The following is a 15791-nucleotide window of genomic DNA, read 5'->3' as shown; positions in this document are numbered from 1 at the left end:
GAAGGGCTGGGGTGTAGCAGGGTGGGATTTGGGAGGCTGTGGCTGCTTCCAGTTGGGGAATGGGGATGAGGGACCCTTTTTCCCCCCTCCTAAGGACAAACCACCCTTAGAGCCGTGCTGTGCACTGGTTTATTTTTCTAGCTTTCCCAGAGATAGCGGCATCTGGGTAGAGGCAGGAGCTGTCAGGAAGAAGAGGAGGAGGAGATAACTTCAGGGGATGAAGGGGGTTTTGGGATGAAGGGGTTTTTAGGGAACAGAAGGCACTGACCCCTCAGCCTCTCTGCTGAGTTCCCCCTCCCTTGGGAACGTTGGGAAAGATGACGCATCCCTGGGATGTGACTGTCCCCACGCCGTCACCTGTGCTCCTGTCCCCCAGAGACCTCCGTGCTCCTGTGGGGAGCAGCAGGTTGGCTTGGGAAGAGGGGGACACGCAGAGATCCCCCCAAACCCCTGGAGGCTCCCAGACTCACGTGAGGGCACTCCCAGCTGGCAGGAGGGCCGGCAGGGCTCCGGCTGGGCCAGGTGGCACACGGAAGCGCTGCAGGAGATGTACACCTGGGAGCCATGGGAATGCCAGCGTCACCTGGGGATCCCCAAAAAGGGTCCCCACAAGCCTCAAGGGACCCCCACAAAGCACCCCCAAACCTTGAGGTACTCCCAGAAGCAGCGTGAGCTTCTCAAAAGGGTGTCACCCTGGGAGCAGGGGTAGGTGTTGGGATGGGGGATTCCCAGCACTGAGGGATTCCCAACAATGAGGGATTTAGGGGGATCCCCCTCACCTCCCCCTCCAGCACAGCCATGCCGGAGGTCTCCACGAAGGCAAAGGTGGAGATGACAAAGCGCTGGTAGTGGCTCGGGAAGGGCAGCTCCGGAGAGGCCGGACCCACTGGAATCAGCCGCGTCCTGTAGTTGTCCCCTTGGAAGGGACACCTGGGCAGGAAATGAGGACACTGTGTCAGCACAGTGATATTCCCCCCCCCCCCCAGTTCCATCTTCCCGTCCTTTTCCACTCACCCCTCTACCAGGATGGGCCACTGGGGCTGGGATGTGGCGTGGGAGCCGGGGGAGGCCCAGCAGTGGTGCAGCACCAGCACCAGATTGGGATCCGTCTTCTGGAGCAGCCGGACTTCCACGTAAATGGGGTCCCGGAGCACCCTCACCAGGGGGAAGTCGCCCACAGGGTGGTAGGAGCTGTAGGATTCATCTGCAGGAATGTTGGGAGGGGTTGAGCGGGATGGGGAGTGGGATGGGGAGTGGGGTAGGGAGCACTGACCGGTGGCGATCCGCAGCTGGAGCCCCAGCGGGCCTGGCATGGCCAGGGGGGCGGCCGTGGGGGGCACGGCCACCTCCACTCCCAAGGGAAGGAGGTCACTGGCGTTGTAGATGCACCGAGCTCGGAGACTGGGGAAAAGAGGGAGAGAAAAGTGGGAGACTCCCAAATCCTCCATCAGCCCCCTCAGCCCGAATTGTGGGGACACCACCAAGGACGTGGCAGGAGCGAGGAGTGGGTGAATCCAAGGGGGACTCCGGGCTCTCTGCCTGGATTTTCACTTACATGTAGACGCTGTCCCGGGTGATGGAGCCGCGGGGGGATCCCTGGATGTCGATGGTGGAGATCAGCTGGTTCTCATAGATCAGCCTGTCCTCGATCACCTGTGCGGGGAACACAGGAACGGGAAAGGGAAACATCCTGAGAGATACATGGATCAGGATCTGAGGCAGGAGGCAGCTTGTGGGTGAGCTCTTTATCCTGAAGTTTTGGAGGGGGAAATGCGGGACTGGGAGCATCCTGGGGGCCACTTCTATCCTGAAGGGACCCCACCATGCCCACCTTGGGCTGTGCCTGGGGTTTTCCCACCCTACCTGGACGGTGGTGCCGCAGTGGGTGACCGGGAAGCGGAACATGACGAAGGCCTCGGACACGTGGAGGGGCTCACACCCCGCCTGGCTGCTGGCCAGCCGCACGCTGTCCAGGTTGTATGGCGGGGCCACCATTCCCCGCGGGACCACCAGGACGAAGTGTCCCTCCAGCAGGCACTGCACAGTGGCTGCGACACCACGGAGAGGCTCCGTCACCCCCGAGCACCCTCTCCCGGCACCGGGGAGGGATTTTGGGATGTGCCTCCGGGTGTCCTACCGGTATTCCCGTAATAGCAGGGGGTGGCACGGTCCATGTCGTCATAGCAGCATCCGGCCTGCAGGCATCCATCCCGTCCCTGTGGAGCCACACACGCCATCCGGCCCACCGGCACCTGGCACTGCTCCCGTGTCAGCTGCATGCCTGCAGGGAAGCAGAGAGGGGGCACAGCATGGAATCTAGGTTGGAAAAGCACCTTGAGGCCATTTCCCATTGTCCCGGTATCCCTCCATCCCATCTCCCCACCTTACCTGCCCCGGCTGAGGGGTAGAAGAGCACAGTGGACTGCAGCAGGGTGGGCTGGGAGTGAATCCCAGGATGCAGCAATCCAGGCTGTGGCTGCAGCCCTGGGCGTCCCAGGCCCAGCTGGGGCTGAGCCTGGAGTCCAGGGCTGAACAAACCCGGCCAGGACGGCAGTCCTGGGCGCACAAAAGCTGGGCTGGGATGGCCGGGATGGAGCAGCCCGGCATGGCCTTGGAGCCCGGTTTGGGAGTTGGAGTGATGACTGGGACGAGAAATTCCCGGCTGGTTTGGGGGCTGAGCTCCCGGGCGCAGAAATCCTGCTGGAGTCTGGGCACCAGTGGGGATCAAGCCAGGCTGGATGTGGGATACAAGCCCGGGGCGAAGTCCTGGTTGGTTTTGGCCCCTGGGAGGGTTTTGGGATACGAACCCTGGACGAAGTTGCCCTGGTTGGTTTTGACCCCCAGGCTGGTTTTGGGATCCAAACCCTGGACGAAGGTGCCCTGGTTGGTTTTGACCCCCAGGCTGGTTATGGGATCCAAACCCTGGACGAATCCCTGGTTGGTTTTGACCCCCAGGATGCACCATGCCGGGCTGGTTATGGGATACTGACCCTGGGCGAATCCCTGGTTGGTTCTGACCCCCAGGATGCACCATGCCAGGCTGGTTATGGGATACTGACCCCGGGCGAATCCCTGGTTGGTTCTGACCCCCAGGATGCACCATGCCGGGCTGGTTATGGGATACTGACCCCGGGCGAATCCCTGGTTGGTTCTGACCCCCAGGATGCACCATGCCAGGCTGGTTATGGGATACTGACCCCGGGCGAATCCCTGGTTGGTTCTGACCCCCAGGATGCACCATGCCGGGCTGGTTATGGGATACTGACCCCGGGCGAATCCCTGGTTGGTTCTGACCCCCAGGATGCACCATGCCAGGCTGGTTATGGGATACTGACCCCGGGCGAATCCCTGGTTGGTTCTGACCCCCAGGATGCACCATGCCGGGCTGGTTATGGGATACTGACCCCGGGCGAATCCCTGGTTGGTTCTGACCCCCAGGATGCACCATGCCAGGCTGGTTATGGGATACTGACCCCAGGCGAATCCCTGGTTGGTTTTGACCCCCAGGATGCAGCATCCCAGGCTGGTTATGGGATACAAAGCCTGGACGCAGGTGCCCCGGCTGGGTCTGACCCCCAGGATGCACCAAACTGGGATGGTTTTGGGATACAAGCACTGGGCGAAGGATCCCTGGCTGGCTCTGCCCCCCGGGCTGTGGGGGCTGCACTCCCGGGTGGATGAAGCTTCCCTGGATTTGGGTGACGGGACGAACCCCACTAGGCTGGGACAGAAACCCCGAGTGAGCCGGACTGGAATGGTGCCAGATCCCGGGAAGCTCTGGATTGGTCTGGTGCTGTCCCACAGTGTGAACCTGCTCCAAGTGATCTCGGGATGAGAGCTGGGATTCCGCGAGGGTAAGGGAGGACTCGGAAATGCGGTGCAGGAGGCCAGTGTGGGAGATCAGGACTCCGTTGTCCCGGCCCCGCTCCTGGTTTCCATTTGGGATCATCTCAGAGCCACCTGGCTTGGGGCAGGTCATGTTGACCTCGTAGGAGGTGACCGGGATCCCGCTGGACAGCAGCTCCTCCAGCTGCACCCGCAGGATGTAGCGGTTCTCCTGTGGGGGGGACACGAGGGACAGTCACCCCCATCCCGCTGGAGGGGACCGCAGAGGGGACAGCAGCATCACCTTGAACAGCACGTGGCAGCCCTTGTAGCCGGAGGAGAAGATGACGGAGCCGTCCTCCCTGGAATTCAGCCAGTGGAGGCAGATGGAGCAGTTGGCCACATCAAAGCGGGAGCCAAACTCGTCTTGGGGGACACCGTGGACACAGGGAAGTGACACATCCAGGTTGGGCTCATCCCATTGGGATCCCACCACCATGGAACACTCTGGTTTTAGGGGAATCCCAGGGAATCCAGCACCCCAAGGGGACCCAGGGAGTCCCCCCACTCACCCAGGACCCTGAAGCGGACGGTGCGGCCGTGGGACGGGAAGACCAGGAGCTGCATTCTCAACTCTCCGCAGTCGTAGCGGTACTGAAGGAGTGCCACGGTGGCTCTGGGCCACGGGGACAGAAGGAAGAGGAGCAGGAGGAAGGAGCAGCTCTGTCCCATGGTGGTGGCACAGCCGAAGCACGGGGCTCTGCAGTGTGGATTTATATCCGGATGGCTGGGATGCGGGGGGGGGGATCAGGATCAGCTGATCCCGTGGGATGAGCTCTGCCCAGGGCTCCTCGCTCCCGTGCCGCTGGTGACCTTGGTGCCCTGGCCCTGTGGTCACCTCCCGTGGCTGTGTCACGGTGACCAGGGACAAACCAAGCTTATCCCACACTTGGAGACTCTGTCCCGGTGAACAGGGAACGGAGCTGGTGCCGGGCGGGATGCCCAGCTGGATCAAGTTATCCAGGGGCAAAGGAGAAGGCTGGCGTGTGCCCACACCCCAGAACCGGTACGGACAGCGGTGACATCTGGACACACCACTCCTGGGACAGCCATGGGACTTGGGGACACAGCGGCATGGCTCCAGTGATGTCTGAGGGAATCAGTCAGTCGTCCCAAATCCCTGCTGCACCCTGGCTGTGCCCTGCTGGCAGTGCCACAGGGAATCCAAAGTCCTCTGTGGGCATTCCCTCCGCCTCCCTTTCCCCAAGTTTCCCTCCTGGGATTTATCTTTACTGCGGGTTAAACCCCTCCCCACCTTTCCTGGAGTGCTGGTCACAGCCACTCCCTGTCCCATGCCCTGGGTGGGGGAATGGGGTAACACCAGCTCCCAGGGGCACAGGGATCCCAGTGGGAAGGCGTGAGGAGCCAGGGGCTGGATGTGATTCCCTCAAACCTCCTCGGGAAGCAGGGGCAGCTGCAGAGAGAATGGTACGTCCCCAGAGACACAGCTGGGCCAATACATGGCCACCAGATGTTCTATATGCGCCCCATATATGTCCAATATGTGTCTCAGCTGTATCCTATATATGTTCCACAGGTATCCAATATATATCCTATACATACATGTCCAATATATATCTGATACATATCCAACACATATCCCATGTGTCCAATATATATCCTGCATGTATCTAACGCATATGTCTATGTGTCCAGATAATGTATCTCCCAAGTATCTCCAGTGAATCTCCCAAACACCTCCCAGATCTGTGCAGCCTTTGTCCCCCAGGAGCACAGGCAGCAGCCTCCAGTGACACTTTATTCCCCACAGTGACAATCCCGGTGACACCGACCCCCTTTTCCTCACCCCTCACAACTTCATGGCAGCAACCGATCCCAGCTGAAGCTCCAAGAACTGCAGGATCTCCTGCCAGGAATCCTCCTGGGCCCGGGCATGGGGCTGGGGCTCTCCCCCCCACGCCACCGGCCTCGGGGTGCCCCGGATGCTGGAGTTGCTGCACAGGGGGGATCCGGGGGGCTCAATCAGGTGCCCAGCGCCGGGATAGGACAGGATCCGGCCGCTCTCCGGTGGCATCCGCGCCAGGGCCAGCTCGGCGAAGAGCTTGCTGTTGAAGCTGCGGTCGGCCTCTCCCACCACAAAGAGGACCTTTCCCCGGATCTTCTCCACCGGGATGGCCGAGGCGCGGTAGGCGGGATCGCGGGGGTCGGCGAAGATGGCCGAGTTGTCCATGGCTCCCAGCTCGGTGAACAGGACGCGCTCGGTGTAGTAGGGGATGGGAGGGATGCGGACCTCCTTGTAGACCAGCGGGTTTCCGTGCAGGAAGGCTGTGCCGTTGATCCACACCGTGGCCGCCACCTGCGGCAGGAAGGCAGCCATGGCCAAGGCCACCTCTGCGCCTTTGGAGACGCCCACCACGCCCAGGCCGGGTCCTCGGACCTGAAGCGAGAGGAAACGGAGGCAGCTGGGATAAGACACAGGGAAAATAAATTTACTGGGACATCCCTGGTGCCAGGATAAGGATGGCCTCATGGGATAGCTCCAGTCACCAGGACATCCCATTCACTGGGATATCCCCAGTCCCTGTGACGTTCCTGGTGCTTGGGACAACCCCAGGACACAACCCTGGTCACCTGGACATCCCACTCACCAAGTTGCCCCCAGTCCCCAGCACATCCTGGCTCACAGGTGCCCTTCTCCACGCTCCAGGACTCACCTTGGGATGCTGGAGGAGCAGCTCCACCGCTTCCTCAAAGTATTCCAAGTCCAGCTGGGCCAGGACCCGGGGCAGGTCATCGTAGGCGAAGAAGGCGAGGGCCAGCACGGCAAAGCCCCGGCTGGCCAAGAGCCCCGCCCGGAACTCGATCAGCCCCCCTGCGCCCCCAAACAGGTCGATGACCCCTGGGAAGGGGCCTGGACCTGTGGGAAGACAGGGAGAATGTCAGAGATGGGGAGCCACCGGCACTGTCCTGCATCCCAGAGATTCCATGGTTGGGCATCCCAGGGGCCACAAGGTTCAGTATCTTGGGGGCGCAAGGTTGGGTATTCCAGGGGTCCTGAGGATGGGCATCCTGGGGAGCCCAAGGTTCAGTATCCTGGGGGTCCCAAGGTTGGGCATCCCAAGACCCTGAGATCTGGGATCCCAAGGATCCCAAGGCTGGGCACCCAGGGGTCCTGATGTCCATTATCCCAGGGGTCCCACTGTCAGACAACCCAGGAATCCTAAGGTTTAGCATCCCAGGAGTCCCAAGGTTGTTCCCCAGGGGTCCCGATGCTTGGCATCCCCGGGATCCCAAGCCTCAGTATCCCAAGGGAATAGTGGCTGGGTATCCCAGGGCTCCCAAGGCTTTGACATCCCGGAACTCCCCGATGCTCACCAGGAGGCAGGAATAGGGCGCCGCGGACCCTTCCCTCGCGGATGGGCACCCGCTGCACTCCGGGGCCCACGTACCAGCGCTCGGCCTCGCAGGATGCCAGCGGCTGCTCCTTGGGATCCGGGGCCAGGGAGAGCCCATCAAACACCTCCAGCCGGACGCGGAAGGGGCTGCCGGCCACATCCCGCTTGACCAGCCGTCGGAAAAGGGTGTCGGGCTGCAGGAACCACAAGAGCCCCATGGGCCAGACCCCGGAGTAGCTGCCCCCCAGGGCGGCATGGAGCCCGGGATCCACCTCTCCCGCTCCGTCGGCACGGAAAAAGGCGCGGGATTGGAAGCACTCGCCCTGCTCGTCCTTCAGCCATGCCCGGAGGGTGACAAGCTGGGATGGGGACAGTCCCCGCACCCGGATCTGCACCGGCCGGTCGGCCAGCGAGGACTGCGGTGTCACTGTCACCTCCACCATGGTGCACCTGGGAACGGGAATCACGCCGAGTGTCCCACAGGGATTGCCACGCCCAGGAGGGGGCTGGCGGCAGGGGACTGTCCCCAGGGATCCTCACGGGGGACTCCTAGGATGGGCTTTGTGGTCCAGGTAGTCCTGCTGGCATCCCTCCTTCCCTGTCCCTATCCTTCCCTCCCGTGTCCCCACCCCGTCGTGGTCGCTGCCCCTTCTTTCCTGGTCCTTGTCCCCTCCTTCCGGGATCCCCGTCCCTCCTTCCCTTTTCCCTATATCCCCTCCTTCCCTACCACCTCGCACCCTCTGACCCCAAACCCCCGCTCCAAAGCTCACCCGGCAGCCGGGACACCCCTTTTCCATGTGTTTCCCAGCCCCCGCATTCCCAGCACCCACCGTCCTCCGCCCCGTCTCCCGATATCCTCCTCCCCGGGGCCGGAGCGGGGGTGTGGATCCAAGCCCCAAAATCCCAAGTGCACCCCGCTCCCTCCTCTCCGTGCAGGCACGGCAGGCTGGGAACGGGAATGTTGGCCCCAATCCCGCCCTGGGAGGAGACACACGGTTCTCCCACATCCATCCCACCAGGAAATCGGCCCCCGAAGCCCCGAGCTTCCCCTTCTCTTACCCTGCTGGGAACAGCTTGGGCCGTGGGCTCTGCACAGGGAGAGGCTCAAGGATTCCTTGGAAATCATTAACCTGGGAATGGCGAGGGCAGAGCCCTCCTGCCTCATGACCCCGTGCCCAGCCGGCATCGGCCGCACCCCGAAATTCCTGCCTGTCCCCGCCTTCCCTGCGGCACCCCCTGAACCTGGACATGGGTGGGCCAACCCCCCCACAAATTGTCACCCCAGGATGAAGCTCCAGGGCATTCCCATTCCAAGGCTTCCCACTGCTTCCTGCAGCCCCATTTCCCACCCGGTGCCCCCCTTTGTCCCCCCATCCCAGCTCACAGCCATGTCCCTCCCCAGGAATGCAGAGAGGGGTGTTCACGGGCCAAGAAAAATCAGGAATGTGAAGAAATCCATGTGGATTTCCCACTTCCAGCCCCATTGGGCTGGAATTCCCAGTGTTTCCTCTCACAGGAGGGTGTGTGACACCCTGTCCCCTTCCTTGGTGATAGGCTCCAGGGCTCATTCCCAACGGGAATTCCCTCTTTGGAGAAGGGAGAATTGCAGGGAATGAGGAGCCATGGCACACTCCGATCCTAGGAATGCCTTAGGGAAGGCCCCAGCTGGAGCCACCGGTCCCCGGAGTCGCTAGAGGCGAATCTGTCGCAGTACCTATTCATTTTTATGAGAAAAAGGCAAATTTGGGAAAGCAAAGTTCTGTTCCAGCCTCCGGCACTGGCCACATCCTGATCCCACAGGGACTGGGGGATCCAGCAGCTGGTTCCTGGGGAATAACAACCCCCCAGCTCCGCCCTGTTGTTTGTCTGACATTGAAGGTCCTGGCAGAGCCGAGGAAAAGTCCCTGGAAAGGAGCAGGATCCCGATTCCCGCCTCATTCCGTGGCCTTGCTTCGCCTCACAGGCGTCTTCTGGAGCAGGGCCAGCGTATCCCGCTTTTCCACCCGCCTCAGCTGCTTCTTCTTGGCCCGCTTGAGCTTCAGGGGGTTCCGGATCTGGGAAATGGGAAAAGGGGGGGGATTTCATGGAATCATGGGATCCTGGAGTGGTTTGGCTTGGAAGGGACCTTAAGGATGATCCAGTTCCAGCCCCCGGCCACGGGCAGGGGATACCTTCCGCTAGTGCAGGTTGCTCCAAGCCCCGTGCTGGAGCATTTCCGGGGATGGAGCAGAGTGCTGGGAATGAGGCAGGATGGGCATGGATAGCTCCCAGCTTCCCACCACCAAGGATCCAGGATATAGGAGCAGATTCATCCCAAAACTAACCCCATCCTCACCCACACATGAGGCTTTCACCACACCCACCCCGAGCTCCCAGGTCTCTTCCCGACGGAAAAGCCATGATTCTCCCACAGAGATCCCCACCAGCGCCACGTTTTCCTTGCTCTGCCACCCCCCGTTATCCCTCAGTTCTGGTGTTCCCAAGCATGGGAGAACACAGGGAACACTCTCCCAGTGTGCCCAGCTTTGCCGGGAATCTCCCAGTCCTCCCAGTATCCTCCAAAGATGGAGACAGGGAGAGGAACTGGAGCACATGAGAGGCTGATCCATGTGGGGGCTGGAGCTTGTGGGGTGTTCCCAGTGCTGTTCCCAGCCGGGAGAAGGGACTCACCACTTGGACAATCTCGGCTTTCCGCTCGTTTTCCAGGCGCCGCTTCAGGTTTTCCTCCCGCCGCCGCTTCTTTTCCTGTGGGAGCAGCACCAAAACATTCCCTCCAGATCCCTCCCTCCGGGATTAAACTCCAGCCAGCACCGACCCCCGCTCCAGTGCCCACCCAAGCGTGAAATCTGTCATTCCAGCAGCTTTTCCACGATGGGTGAGGCTGGAACTGACCCAGGGAGTTTATTCCGAGTCAGTGACTTGGAGCATGTGACCATCACTGGCTGGATTTGGCACCAGGACAGGGAATTCTCCATCCCAGCTGCCTTTTCCCTGGGCTCTGCCACAGCTCCGACAGCCGGGATGAGGGTAGAGACATGGGATTGTGCTTGGGAAAGGCGGGAATTCTCCAGCTCCCGAGCCGCGTTACCTCCTTCTCCCTCTTCTTCGCCTCCTCCAGCTGCCGTGCCAGATCCCGGACCAGCTTCCTCTCCTGCCTCTCCTTCATTTTCCGTGCCCAGGAGCTGCGGAGCGCCTTGTCCTGGATCATGTGGGAGAACCTGGGCGGGCACACGGGACGTGTTGGCTCCCCGAAAACCCCGGGATGCAGCCGGGGCCACTCCAGCTCCTCTCCAGAATTCCATGAAACTCCGCCAACCCCGGAGCATCCCACGGCATCCTCAGCATCCCCTCCCAAGTCATCCCCGTCACCTCCGGATCCTTCCTAAAGCCTGTGGATACCTCCGGAACCCCCTCACAAAGCAGCCGACAGCCCCTCAAACAATCCTGTCCCCCTCAAAATTCCCCCAGACCTCAAGACCCCAAAAACAGCCCTTCTGGAGCTCAGAGCCCCCCCCCCATCAAAATCCCTGCCTCCCTTCCCACCTCTTTTTCCCGGGATCCTTCCACACCCGTCCCGATTTGGGCTTGCCCCGCGGGATGGCCACCGCCGCCTCCTGCCGCTTCTTGCCGCCTTTCCTGCGCCGCCGAGCCGCGGCCGGAGCCGCGGCGGCCCCGCTGGGCTCGTCGGGGGTCGCTCCCGGTCCCGATCCCGGGGTGGCCCCGTTCTCCCCCTCCATGATCCACGCGGCCCCGCGGCGTCGCCGAGAGACAACGTCAGAGCCGCGCTCCCCGCGGAAGCCACCGGGGCTCCCCGCCCGCCATTTTTGTAGCGGGCAACACCCTCCCCTCACGGCGCGGCCGCCATCTTGGGGCCGGGCAGCGCCGCCCACCACCGGGGCCGGGCAGCGCCGCCCACCACCGGGGCCGGTACCGGGAGCGCCCGAACCCCTCCAAGCACCCCCGGGGCGAGCCCGCCTCCGCACCCCGAGCCGCCCCCGGAGACACGCGCGGGCTGGGCTGGGGGAGGAGAGACCTTTATTGGGGGCCGAACACGCTGAGGGCATCCCAGGGGGCTCCCGCACCGGGGACCCCCCCCCGGGATGCGGCAGCACGTGGGGGGCTTGGCCATGGCTACAGCGCCTGGGAAAGCAAAACCAGGGAAATCCGGGGAAATCTCTGGGAGGCACAGAGAAACCGCCGGCTTGGGGCGGCCCTTCGGAGGGAGGAAGGGGGTGGATCAGCATTCCAGGGACTTGCAGGGATTCCCGGGGATCCCCGCCTCCCTCACCAGCTGGGTGTATGTGTGCTGCCGGGCAGCGTCGTATCCAAACGCCAGCACCGCCACGGCCACGCAGAATTCCAGGAGGCCGAGGAGCACGAAGGTGGAATCCAGCGCGTTGCTCAGGGTCTGCAAGGAGGAGAGAGGGAATATCCCGGGATCCACCACCCGGACAGGACCTGGATCCTTGAAATCCTGGGTGTCCGTACCTTGCTGCGCGTGTTGAGGCACCATTCCGGGCGGGTCTGGAAGGGTTTGGGGTTCTCGCAGCCGGGCACGTGCCGGGTGACGGCCGTGCCGTGGATCCCAGTGGCCACCAGCGTGCCCAGGACAATGCCCACGTTGACCACGCAGCAGGTCTTGATCTGCGGGAAGCACCCGGTGACACGGACCCCAGGAAGGGTTGCTTCCCACATGGATTATTAGACTGGGATCAAAGAACTCCTGGAGAAGGTGCCCAGTTTTGTCCCACTCATCCCACAGTGATTCCAGAAGCCATGAGGGGCTCCTGGACCTTCCATCCCCCTCATCCCACAGTGACCCCAACCCCCGTCCTGTGCTCCATGTGGGAGAGCTGGGCACTTCCTGAGGGGGAGACTGGCCTGTGGATCCCGTGGGATGAATCCAGGCTGTGGAGGGGTCCCGGCAGCTGCTGGAAGGGACATAAGGAATGGGGGGAGACGTTGTCCCTCCCAGCCTGGATCTTACCAGCACGGGGCTGTCTCTCCTTTCACTTTCCATCAGCAACGAGCCCGAGACTAGGAGCTGCTTGGAAAACAGCGGGAATTGGTGTCAGCAGCAAGGCACCCTTCCCAGTGTCCCTCCAGCTGGGAATTGGGGTTCAGGGATGCACAAGCACCCCAGAATGTTGGGGGGGGGGGGGGGGGCAGTGGACACCTGGATACTGTCCCCAGTCCACCAGGACTCCCTGTGATTCCCATGTCCTTATCCTAACTTACCAGGATCCCAAGCCAGAAGAGGATCCCACTGGCCACAGGGAGGGAAGGGTTCCTGTGCTCCGACGCTGTCAGGATGATCCCAAAGCAGATGTGGACAATTCCAGTGAAGATGTGGATGGTCTGGGGAAGGATGAGGGAGAGGGATCCCAATCCCATTGCTGTGAGACGCATCCCACCCCAATCCCACGTCACAGTGCCGGGAGGGGACTGGGATGGGCACCTGTCCCAATATCCCCTCCACCCAGCAAGACAACCCCTGCGGATCCCCAATCCCTGCTGTGCCCCTGGAAGGCCGTGTCTCACCCCCAACACCTTGGGATGAGCCCTCCGGAAGCCTTGTGTTTGGAATGACGTCCTGGCAGGCGCAGGCGTCTGGGAGCCCGAGGCCAGCTGGGCCGCCCGGGGATCCGTGGCCGGGATCACCTCCGTGATGATCCTCACACTGCCGGCATCGGTCACGGTCGTGGCTGCCATGGCCTGGGAATGAGCCCGGGAAGCTGAAGGAATTTCCCAGGTGCCTTCCTCCTCCTCCTCCTCACGGTCCCTTCACTGTCCGAAATCCCCGGGAGGCACCGGCCAGGCAGGGACACGCTCCCGCTGCCCTTTGCTCCTTGCGGGAAGCGCGCTCATGGAATTCTCGTCAGGCCCCTCTTGCTCAACAAGGCAGCTTTGCCAACGGAGGCTCCCAAAATCCTGCACGGGAAGAGGGAGGGAGGGACAAAGGAACCCCTCTCAGGGCTCTGCAGCCTGGGGAAGGGTTGGATATTTTTCCCTCGGGATGCTCCCAGAGCCCCTTTTTCCCAGCGTTGAGTGAGTCCTTGCCATCCCAAATTGTGGAGGCTTTGCTTGGGAATCATCCCTGCAATTAGCCCAGCACCTAACGAGGTGTTCACAACCTAACCCTGCCCACTTCCCGGGAAAAACACTGATGGAGACGGGAAACTTCATAAACCCCGTCATAAAGGAAGCTCCTTTATTGCCATTTCTGGGAATTCTCCCTCCTCCATCCCTGTGGATTTGTCCCCAGTGAGGACGCACAGGAGGGATCCAGGGATCCGTGGCCAGCTCCATCAGGAGCCAAAGGGAAAGGAGATGCCATTACTTACCATGGGAAGTGGGAGCTCGGGCTGGGAATGGAGCCACCACACATGGCGAAGGCATCCCGGGGGATTCGGAGGCCCCTTCCTGCCTCCATCCCTCCTTCCTCCCAGAAAATGGCCGTGGCCTTTTCTCCAGGAGGGTTGGGATACCCCGTGCCGACCTGGAGGACCTCCTCAATTTTCCTGGATGTCTGATGTATGCAGGGTAGGAATTCCTTGGTGAAACAGGAATTTTTAGGGCCGGGATTCTGGCATCACCCCAACACCTCTCTCTCTGCCTGGGAAAGGACAGGACCGTCCAGCCGAGTATTTCAGGACCAGGTGGGGCAACTTTTGGAAGTGTTTTTTTCTTCTCTCTGGCTCTAGAGGGAGCTGAGAGGCCGGGTTTGGAAGCACCGCGCTTCCAGAGCTCGGGAGATGCTTCCAGCCCTGCTTGGATGAGGCTTGGAACAAGCTGGACTAGTGGGAGGTGTCCCTGCCCATGGCAGAGGGGTGGAGCTGGATGATCCTTAAGGTCCCTTCCATCCCAAACCATTCCAGGATTCCGTGCCCTCCCCGTGCTCCCGCCCACCAGGGAACGGGACACCCCCTCCAAAGTGGCTGAAATCACATCCCGAAAAAAGAGCTGGAAGAACAGACCTGGAAAGCAAAGAGCAGCGACCCTGGTCTCCATCCCGGCTCCGATGGCATTCCTCCATCCTGCATCCCCGATGGAAGCGAGCGCTTGGCCTTGTAAAGGGCTGCATCTGGCGGCACGGCTTTCCAGGAAAAACACGGACATGGACGGGATTCAGCCTCTTCATCACGTTCCTGATGCCTCGAAGCCTTTAATTCCTGCTGGTACCTCTTCCCTCTCCACACTCCAATCCTAACAATCCCAGGGATCTCATTCCAGCCCCAGGAAGGAACACTTGAGCCCCCGTGGAAATTCCGGGATCCCCTCCTTAGCCTTTAGGCAGCCGGGGCATCCTCCGCCGTTATCCACGGCTCACATTCCCAGCCAAAACCACCCTGCACGGTGGATTTCCTCCCAAATCCGCCTTTCCACATTCCTACAGCATTCCTGAAGTTCCAGCCTTGCAGCCAGAAACAGCCGTGGCTGCCCCCAGCCCCCAAAACCCCAACTTTCCGAGCGAGTTATCCATGGAAAAAGCGCTTTCCCCCTTCCTAAATCAAGCCAGGTCCAGCTGGGGATGGCAGGAGCCCAAGGTGGGATGTCGGGATTTGTTTTGGAAGGGGATTCCAGAGGAGGTGAAGCTTTGAAGCAGATGCAGGGAAGCGGCAAGGCTGGGCGGTGGAGCTTTCCAACCTTTTCTTTGCAGGAATTCTTGGCTTTGGAGATGGATGCAACACATTCCTTGGATTTTAACATTCATTTTCCCATTTTTTAGGACAAGCTTTGGATGAAGCCTGGCTGGATGCTCCAGTGGGGGCAGGGGGGGGATCAGGAGACCCTCCCAAATTCCCTCCCACCAGCACAGGACAAACTTTACGAGCCCTGGTGGAACCCAAATGCTTTTTCCAACCCCAAAATCCGTGAGGTTTTTTTTTCCTAAGAAAAACAGATTACGATGGAGAAAAGCTTGCCACAGAAAGTTGCTGCTTCCTGGGACAAACTTTATATCCCCATAAAAATACCAAAAGCCAACATATTGCTTTGCTTCCAGGTGTTTCTGCTTCCCACAGGGCTCTCTCCATACCGATTCCAGGAAGAAAGTCATGTTTTCTGGGAGAGGATTCAGGTTTTTTGGCTTTAAACACCCCAGTGTCCATCCTGGATTGGGGAATCCAGAGCTGGGAGCAGGTGGGAGGTTTGGGGGGGCATCGCTGCCTGCTGGGGGGATCCGTACCTGGCATTTGGGACACGGTGCCATCGTTCCCAAACCCTGTCCCAGATGTGTCCGTCAACCCCCGCACGTGACATTCCAGCCTTTGATCCGTTCGTTCCCAGGAAAGCTCCTGAGAATGCAGAAAAGTTCCAGTGTGGAATGGGACCTTGAGCACCTCCCAGGGATGGGGCAGCCACAGCTTCCCTGGGAAATCCATTCCCAGGAATGCCTCACCACCCTCACAGGGAAGAATTCCTTCCCAATATCCCGTCTATCCGTGCCCTCTGGCAGTGGGAAGCCATCCCCCCTTGTCCTGGCACTCCAGGCCCTTCCCCAAAATCCCTCTCCAGCTCTCCTGGGGCACCTTTAGCTGCTGGAAGAGT

General features: G+C 61.1%; 3 protein-coding genes and 1 long non-coding RNA gene across 9 annotated transcripts; 1 reads left to right on the top strand and 3 right to left on the bottom strand.

Annotated features, from left to right (window-relative positions):
• Positions 1-115: 115 nt before the first annotated feature.
• ZP1 (zona pellucida glycoprotein 1) lies at positions 116-5154 on the bottom strand. 2 transcript variants are annotated; one of them, XM_032111768.1, is made up of 12 exons: positions 4398-5132; positions 4130-4251; positions 2389-4057; positions 2138-2281; positions 1864-2048; positions 1556-1653; positions 1274-1401; positions 1015-1204; positions 780-930; positions 471-555; positions 269-390; positions 116-179 (listed from the first exon to the last, which is right to left on the bottom strand). In XM_032111768.1, the coding sequence occupies exons 1-11, from the start codon at positions 4555-4557 to the stop codon at positions 272-274; spliced, it is 3051 nt and encodes a 1016-aa protein (XP_031967659.1). In that variant the 5' UTR covers positions 4558-5132; the 3' UTR covers positions 116-179; positions 269-271. The 2 variants fall into 2 exon arrangements, with proteins under 2 accessions (XP_031967659.1, XP_031967660.1); XM_032111769.1 differs by lacking the exons at positions 2389-4057; positions 4130-4251 and having other exon boundaries at positions 4398-5154.
• Positions 5155-5630: 476 nt separating this feature from the next.
• Positions 5631-10337, bottom strand: LOC116445316 (acyl-coenzyme A amino acid N-acyltransferase 2-like). 3 transcript variants are annotated; one of them, XM_032111842.1, is made up of 6 exons: positions 10330-10337; positions 9912-9986; positions 8956-9295; positions 7222-7691; positions 6561-6763; positions 5631-6283 (listed from the first exon to the last, which is right to left on the bottom strand). In XM_032111842.1, the coding sequence occupies exons 3-6, from the start codon at positions 9177-9179 to the stop codon at positions 5696-5698; spliced, it is 1485 nt and encodes a 494-aa protein (XP_031967733.1). In that variant the 5' UTR covers positions 9180-9295; positions 9912-9986; positions 10330-10337; the 3' UTR covers positions 5631-5695. The 3 variants fall into 3 exon arrangements, with proteins under 3 accessions (XP_031967733.1, XP_031967731.1, XP_031967732.1); XM_032111840.1 differs by lacking the exons at positions 9912-9986; positions 10330-10337 and having other exon boundaries at positions 8301-9048; XM_032111841.1 differs by lacking the exons at positions 8956-9295; positions 9912-9986; positions 10330-10337 and adding an exon at positions 8012-8393.
• A 950-nt stretch (positions 10338-11287) lies between these two features.
• LOC116445389 (membrane-spanning 4-domains subfamily A member 15-like) lies at positions 11288-13709 on the bottom strand. Of its 3 annotated transcripts, XM_032111980.1 has the most exons (7): positions 13586-13709; positions 12783-13172; positions 12480-12599; positions 12229-12288; positions 11730-11885; positions 11530-11649; positions 11288-11381 (listed from the first exon to the last, which is right to left on the bottom strand). In XM_032111980.1, the coding sequence occupies exons 2-7, from the start codon at positions 12951-12953 to the stop codon at positions 11373-11375; spliced, it is 636 nt and encodes a 211-aa protein (XP_031967871.1). In that variant the 5' UTR covers positions 12954-13172; positions 13586-13709; the 3' UTR covers positions 11288-11372. The 3 variants fall into 3 exon arrangements, with proteins under 3 accessions (XP_031967871.1, XP_031967868.1, XP_031967870.1); XM_032111977.1 differs by lacking the exon at positions 11288-11381 and having other exon boundaries at positions 11388-11649; XM_032111979.1 differs by lacking the exon at positions 11288-11381 and having other exon boundaries at positions 11388-11649; positions 12229-12285.
• Positions 13710-13834: 125 nt separating this feature from the next.
• Positions 13835-15229, top strand: LOC116445439. Its single transcript, XR_004240785.1, has 2 exons — positions 13835-14419; positions 14971-15229. It is a non-coding gene; the product is annotated as an uncharacterized LOC116445439 (long non-coding RNA).
• The last annotated feature ends 562 nt before the right edge of the window (positions 15230-15791 follow it).

The sequence above is a fragment of the Corvus moneduloides genome, chromosome 6 (genome assembly GCF_009650955.1).
Source record: "Corvus moneduloides isolate bCorMon1 chromosome 6, bCorMon1.pri, whole genome shotgun sequence".
In the NCBI taxonomy this organism is placed as follows: domain Eukaryota; kingdom Metazoa; phylum Chordata; class Aves; order Passeriformes; family Corvidae; genus Corvus; species Corvus moneduloides.
This window is presented reverse-complemented; position numbering and strand designations above follow the sequence as displayed.

Coding starts and splice junctions, on each gene's coding strand:
- ZP1 (XM_032111768.1), bottom strand. CDS start 4,557: ATGGGACAGAGCTGCTCCTTCCTCCTGCTCCTCTTCCTTCTGTCCCCG. Junction 2,049..2,137: donor CTGCTATTACGGGAATACCG/GTAGGACACCCG, acceptor GTGGTGTCGCAG/CCACTGTGCAGTGCCTGCTG. Junction 556..779: donor TGGCTGTGCTGGAGGGGGAG/GTGAGGGGGATC, acceptor CATGGCTCCCAG/GTGTACATCTCCTGCAGCGC.
- LOC116445316 (XM_032111840.1), bottom strand. CDS start 8,809: ATGAGCCCTGGAGCCTATCACCAAGGAAGGGGACAGGGTGTCACACAC. Junction 6,764..7,221: donor CGCCCTATTCCTGCCTCCTG/GTGAGCATCGGG, acceptor GTCTTCCCACAG/GTCCAGGCCCCTTCCCAGGG. Junction 6,284..6,560: donor TGCTCCTCCAGCATCCCAAG/GTGAGTCCTGGA, acceptor CTCTCGCTTCAG/GTCCGAGGACCCGGCCTGGG.
- LOC116445389 (XM_032111977.1), bottom strand. CDS start 12,953: ATGGCAGCCACGACCGTGACCGATGCCGGCAGTGTGAGGATCATCACG. Junction 12,600..12,782: donor CTCATCCCAAGGTGTTGGGG/GTGAGACACGGC, acceptor ATCCTTCCCCAG/ACCATCCACATCTTCACTGG. Junction 11,650..11,729: donor GCCTCAACACGCGCAGCAAG/GTACGGACACCC, acceptor TCCTCCTTGCAG/ACCCTGAGCAACGCGCTGGA.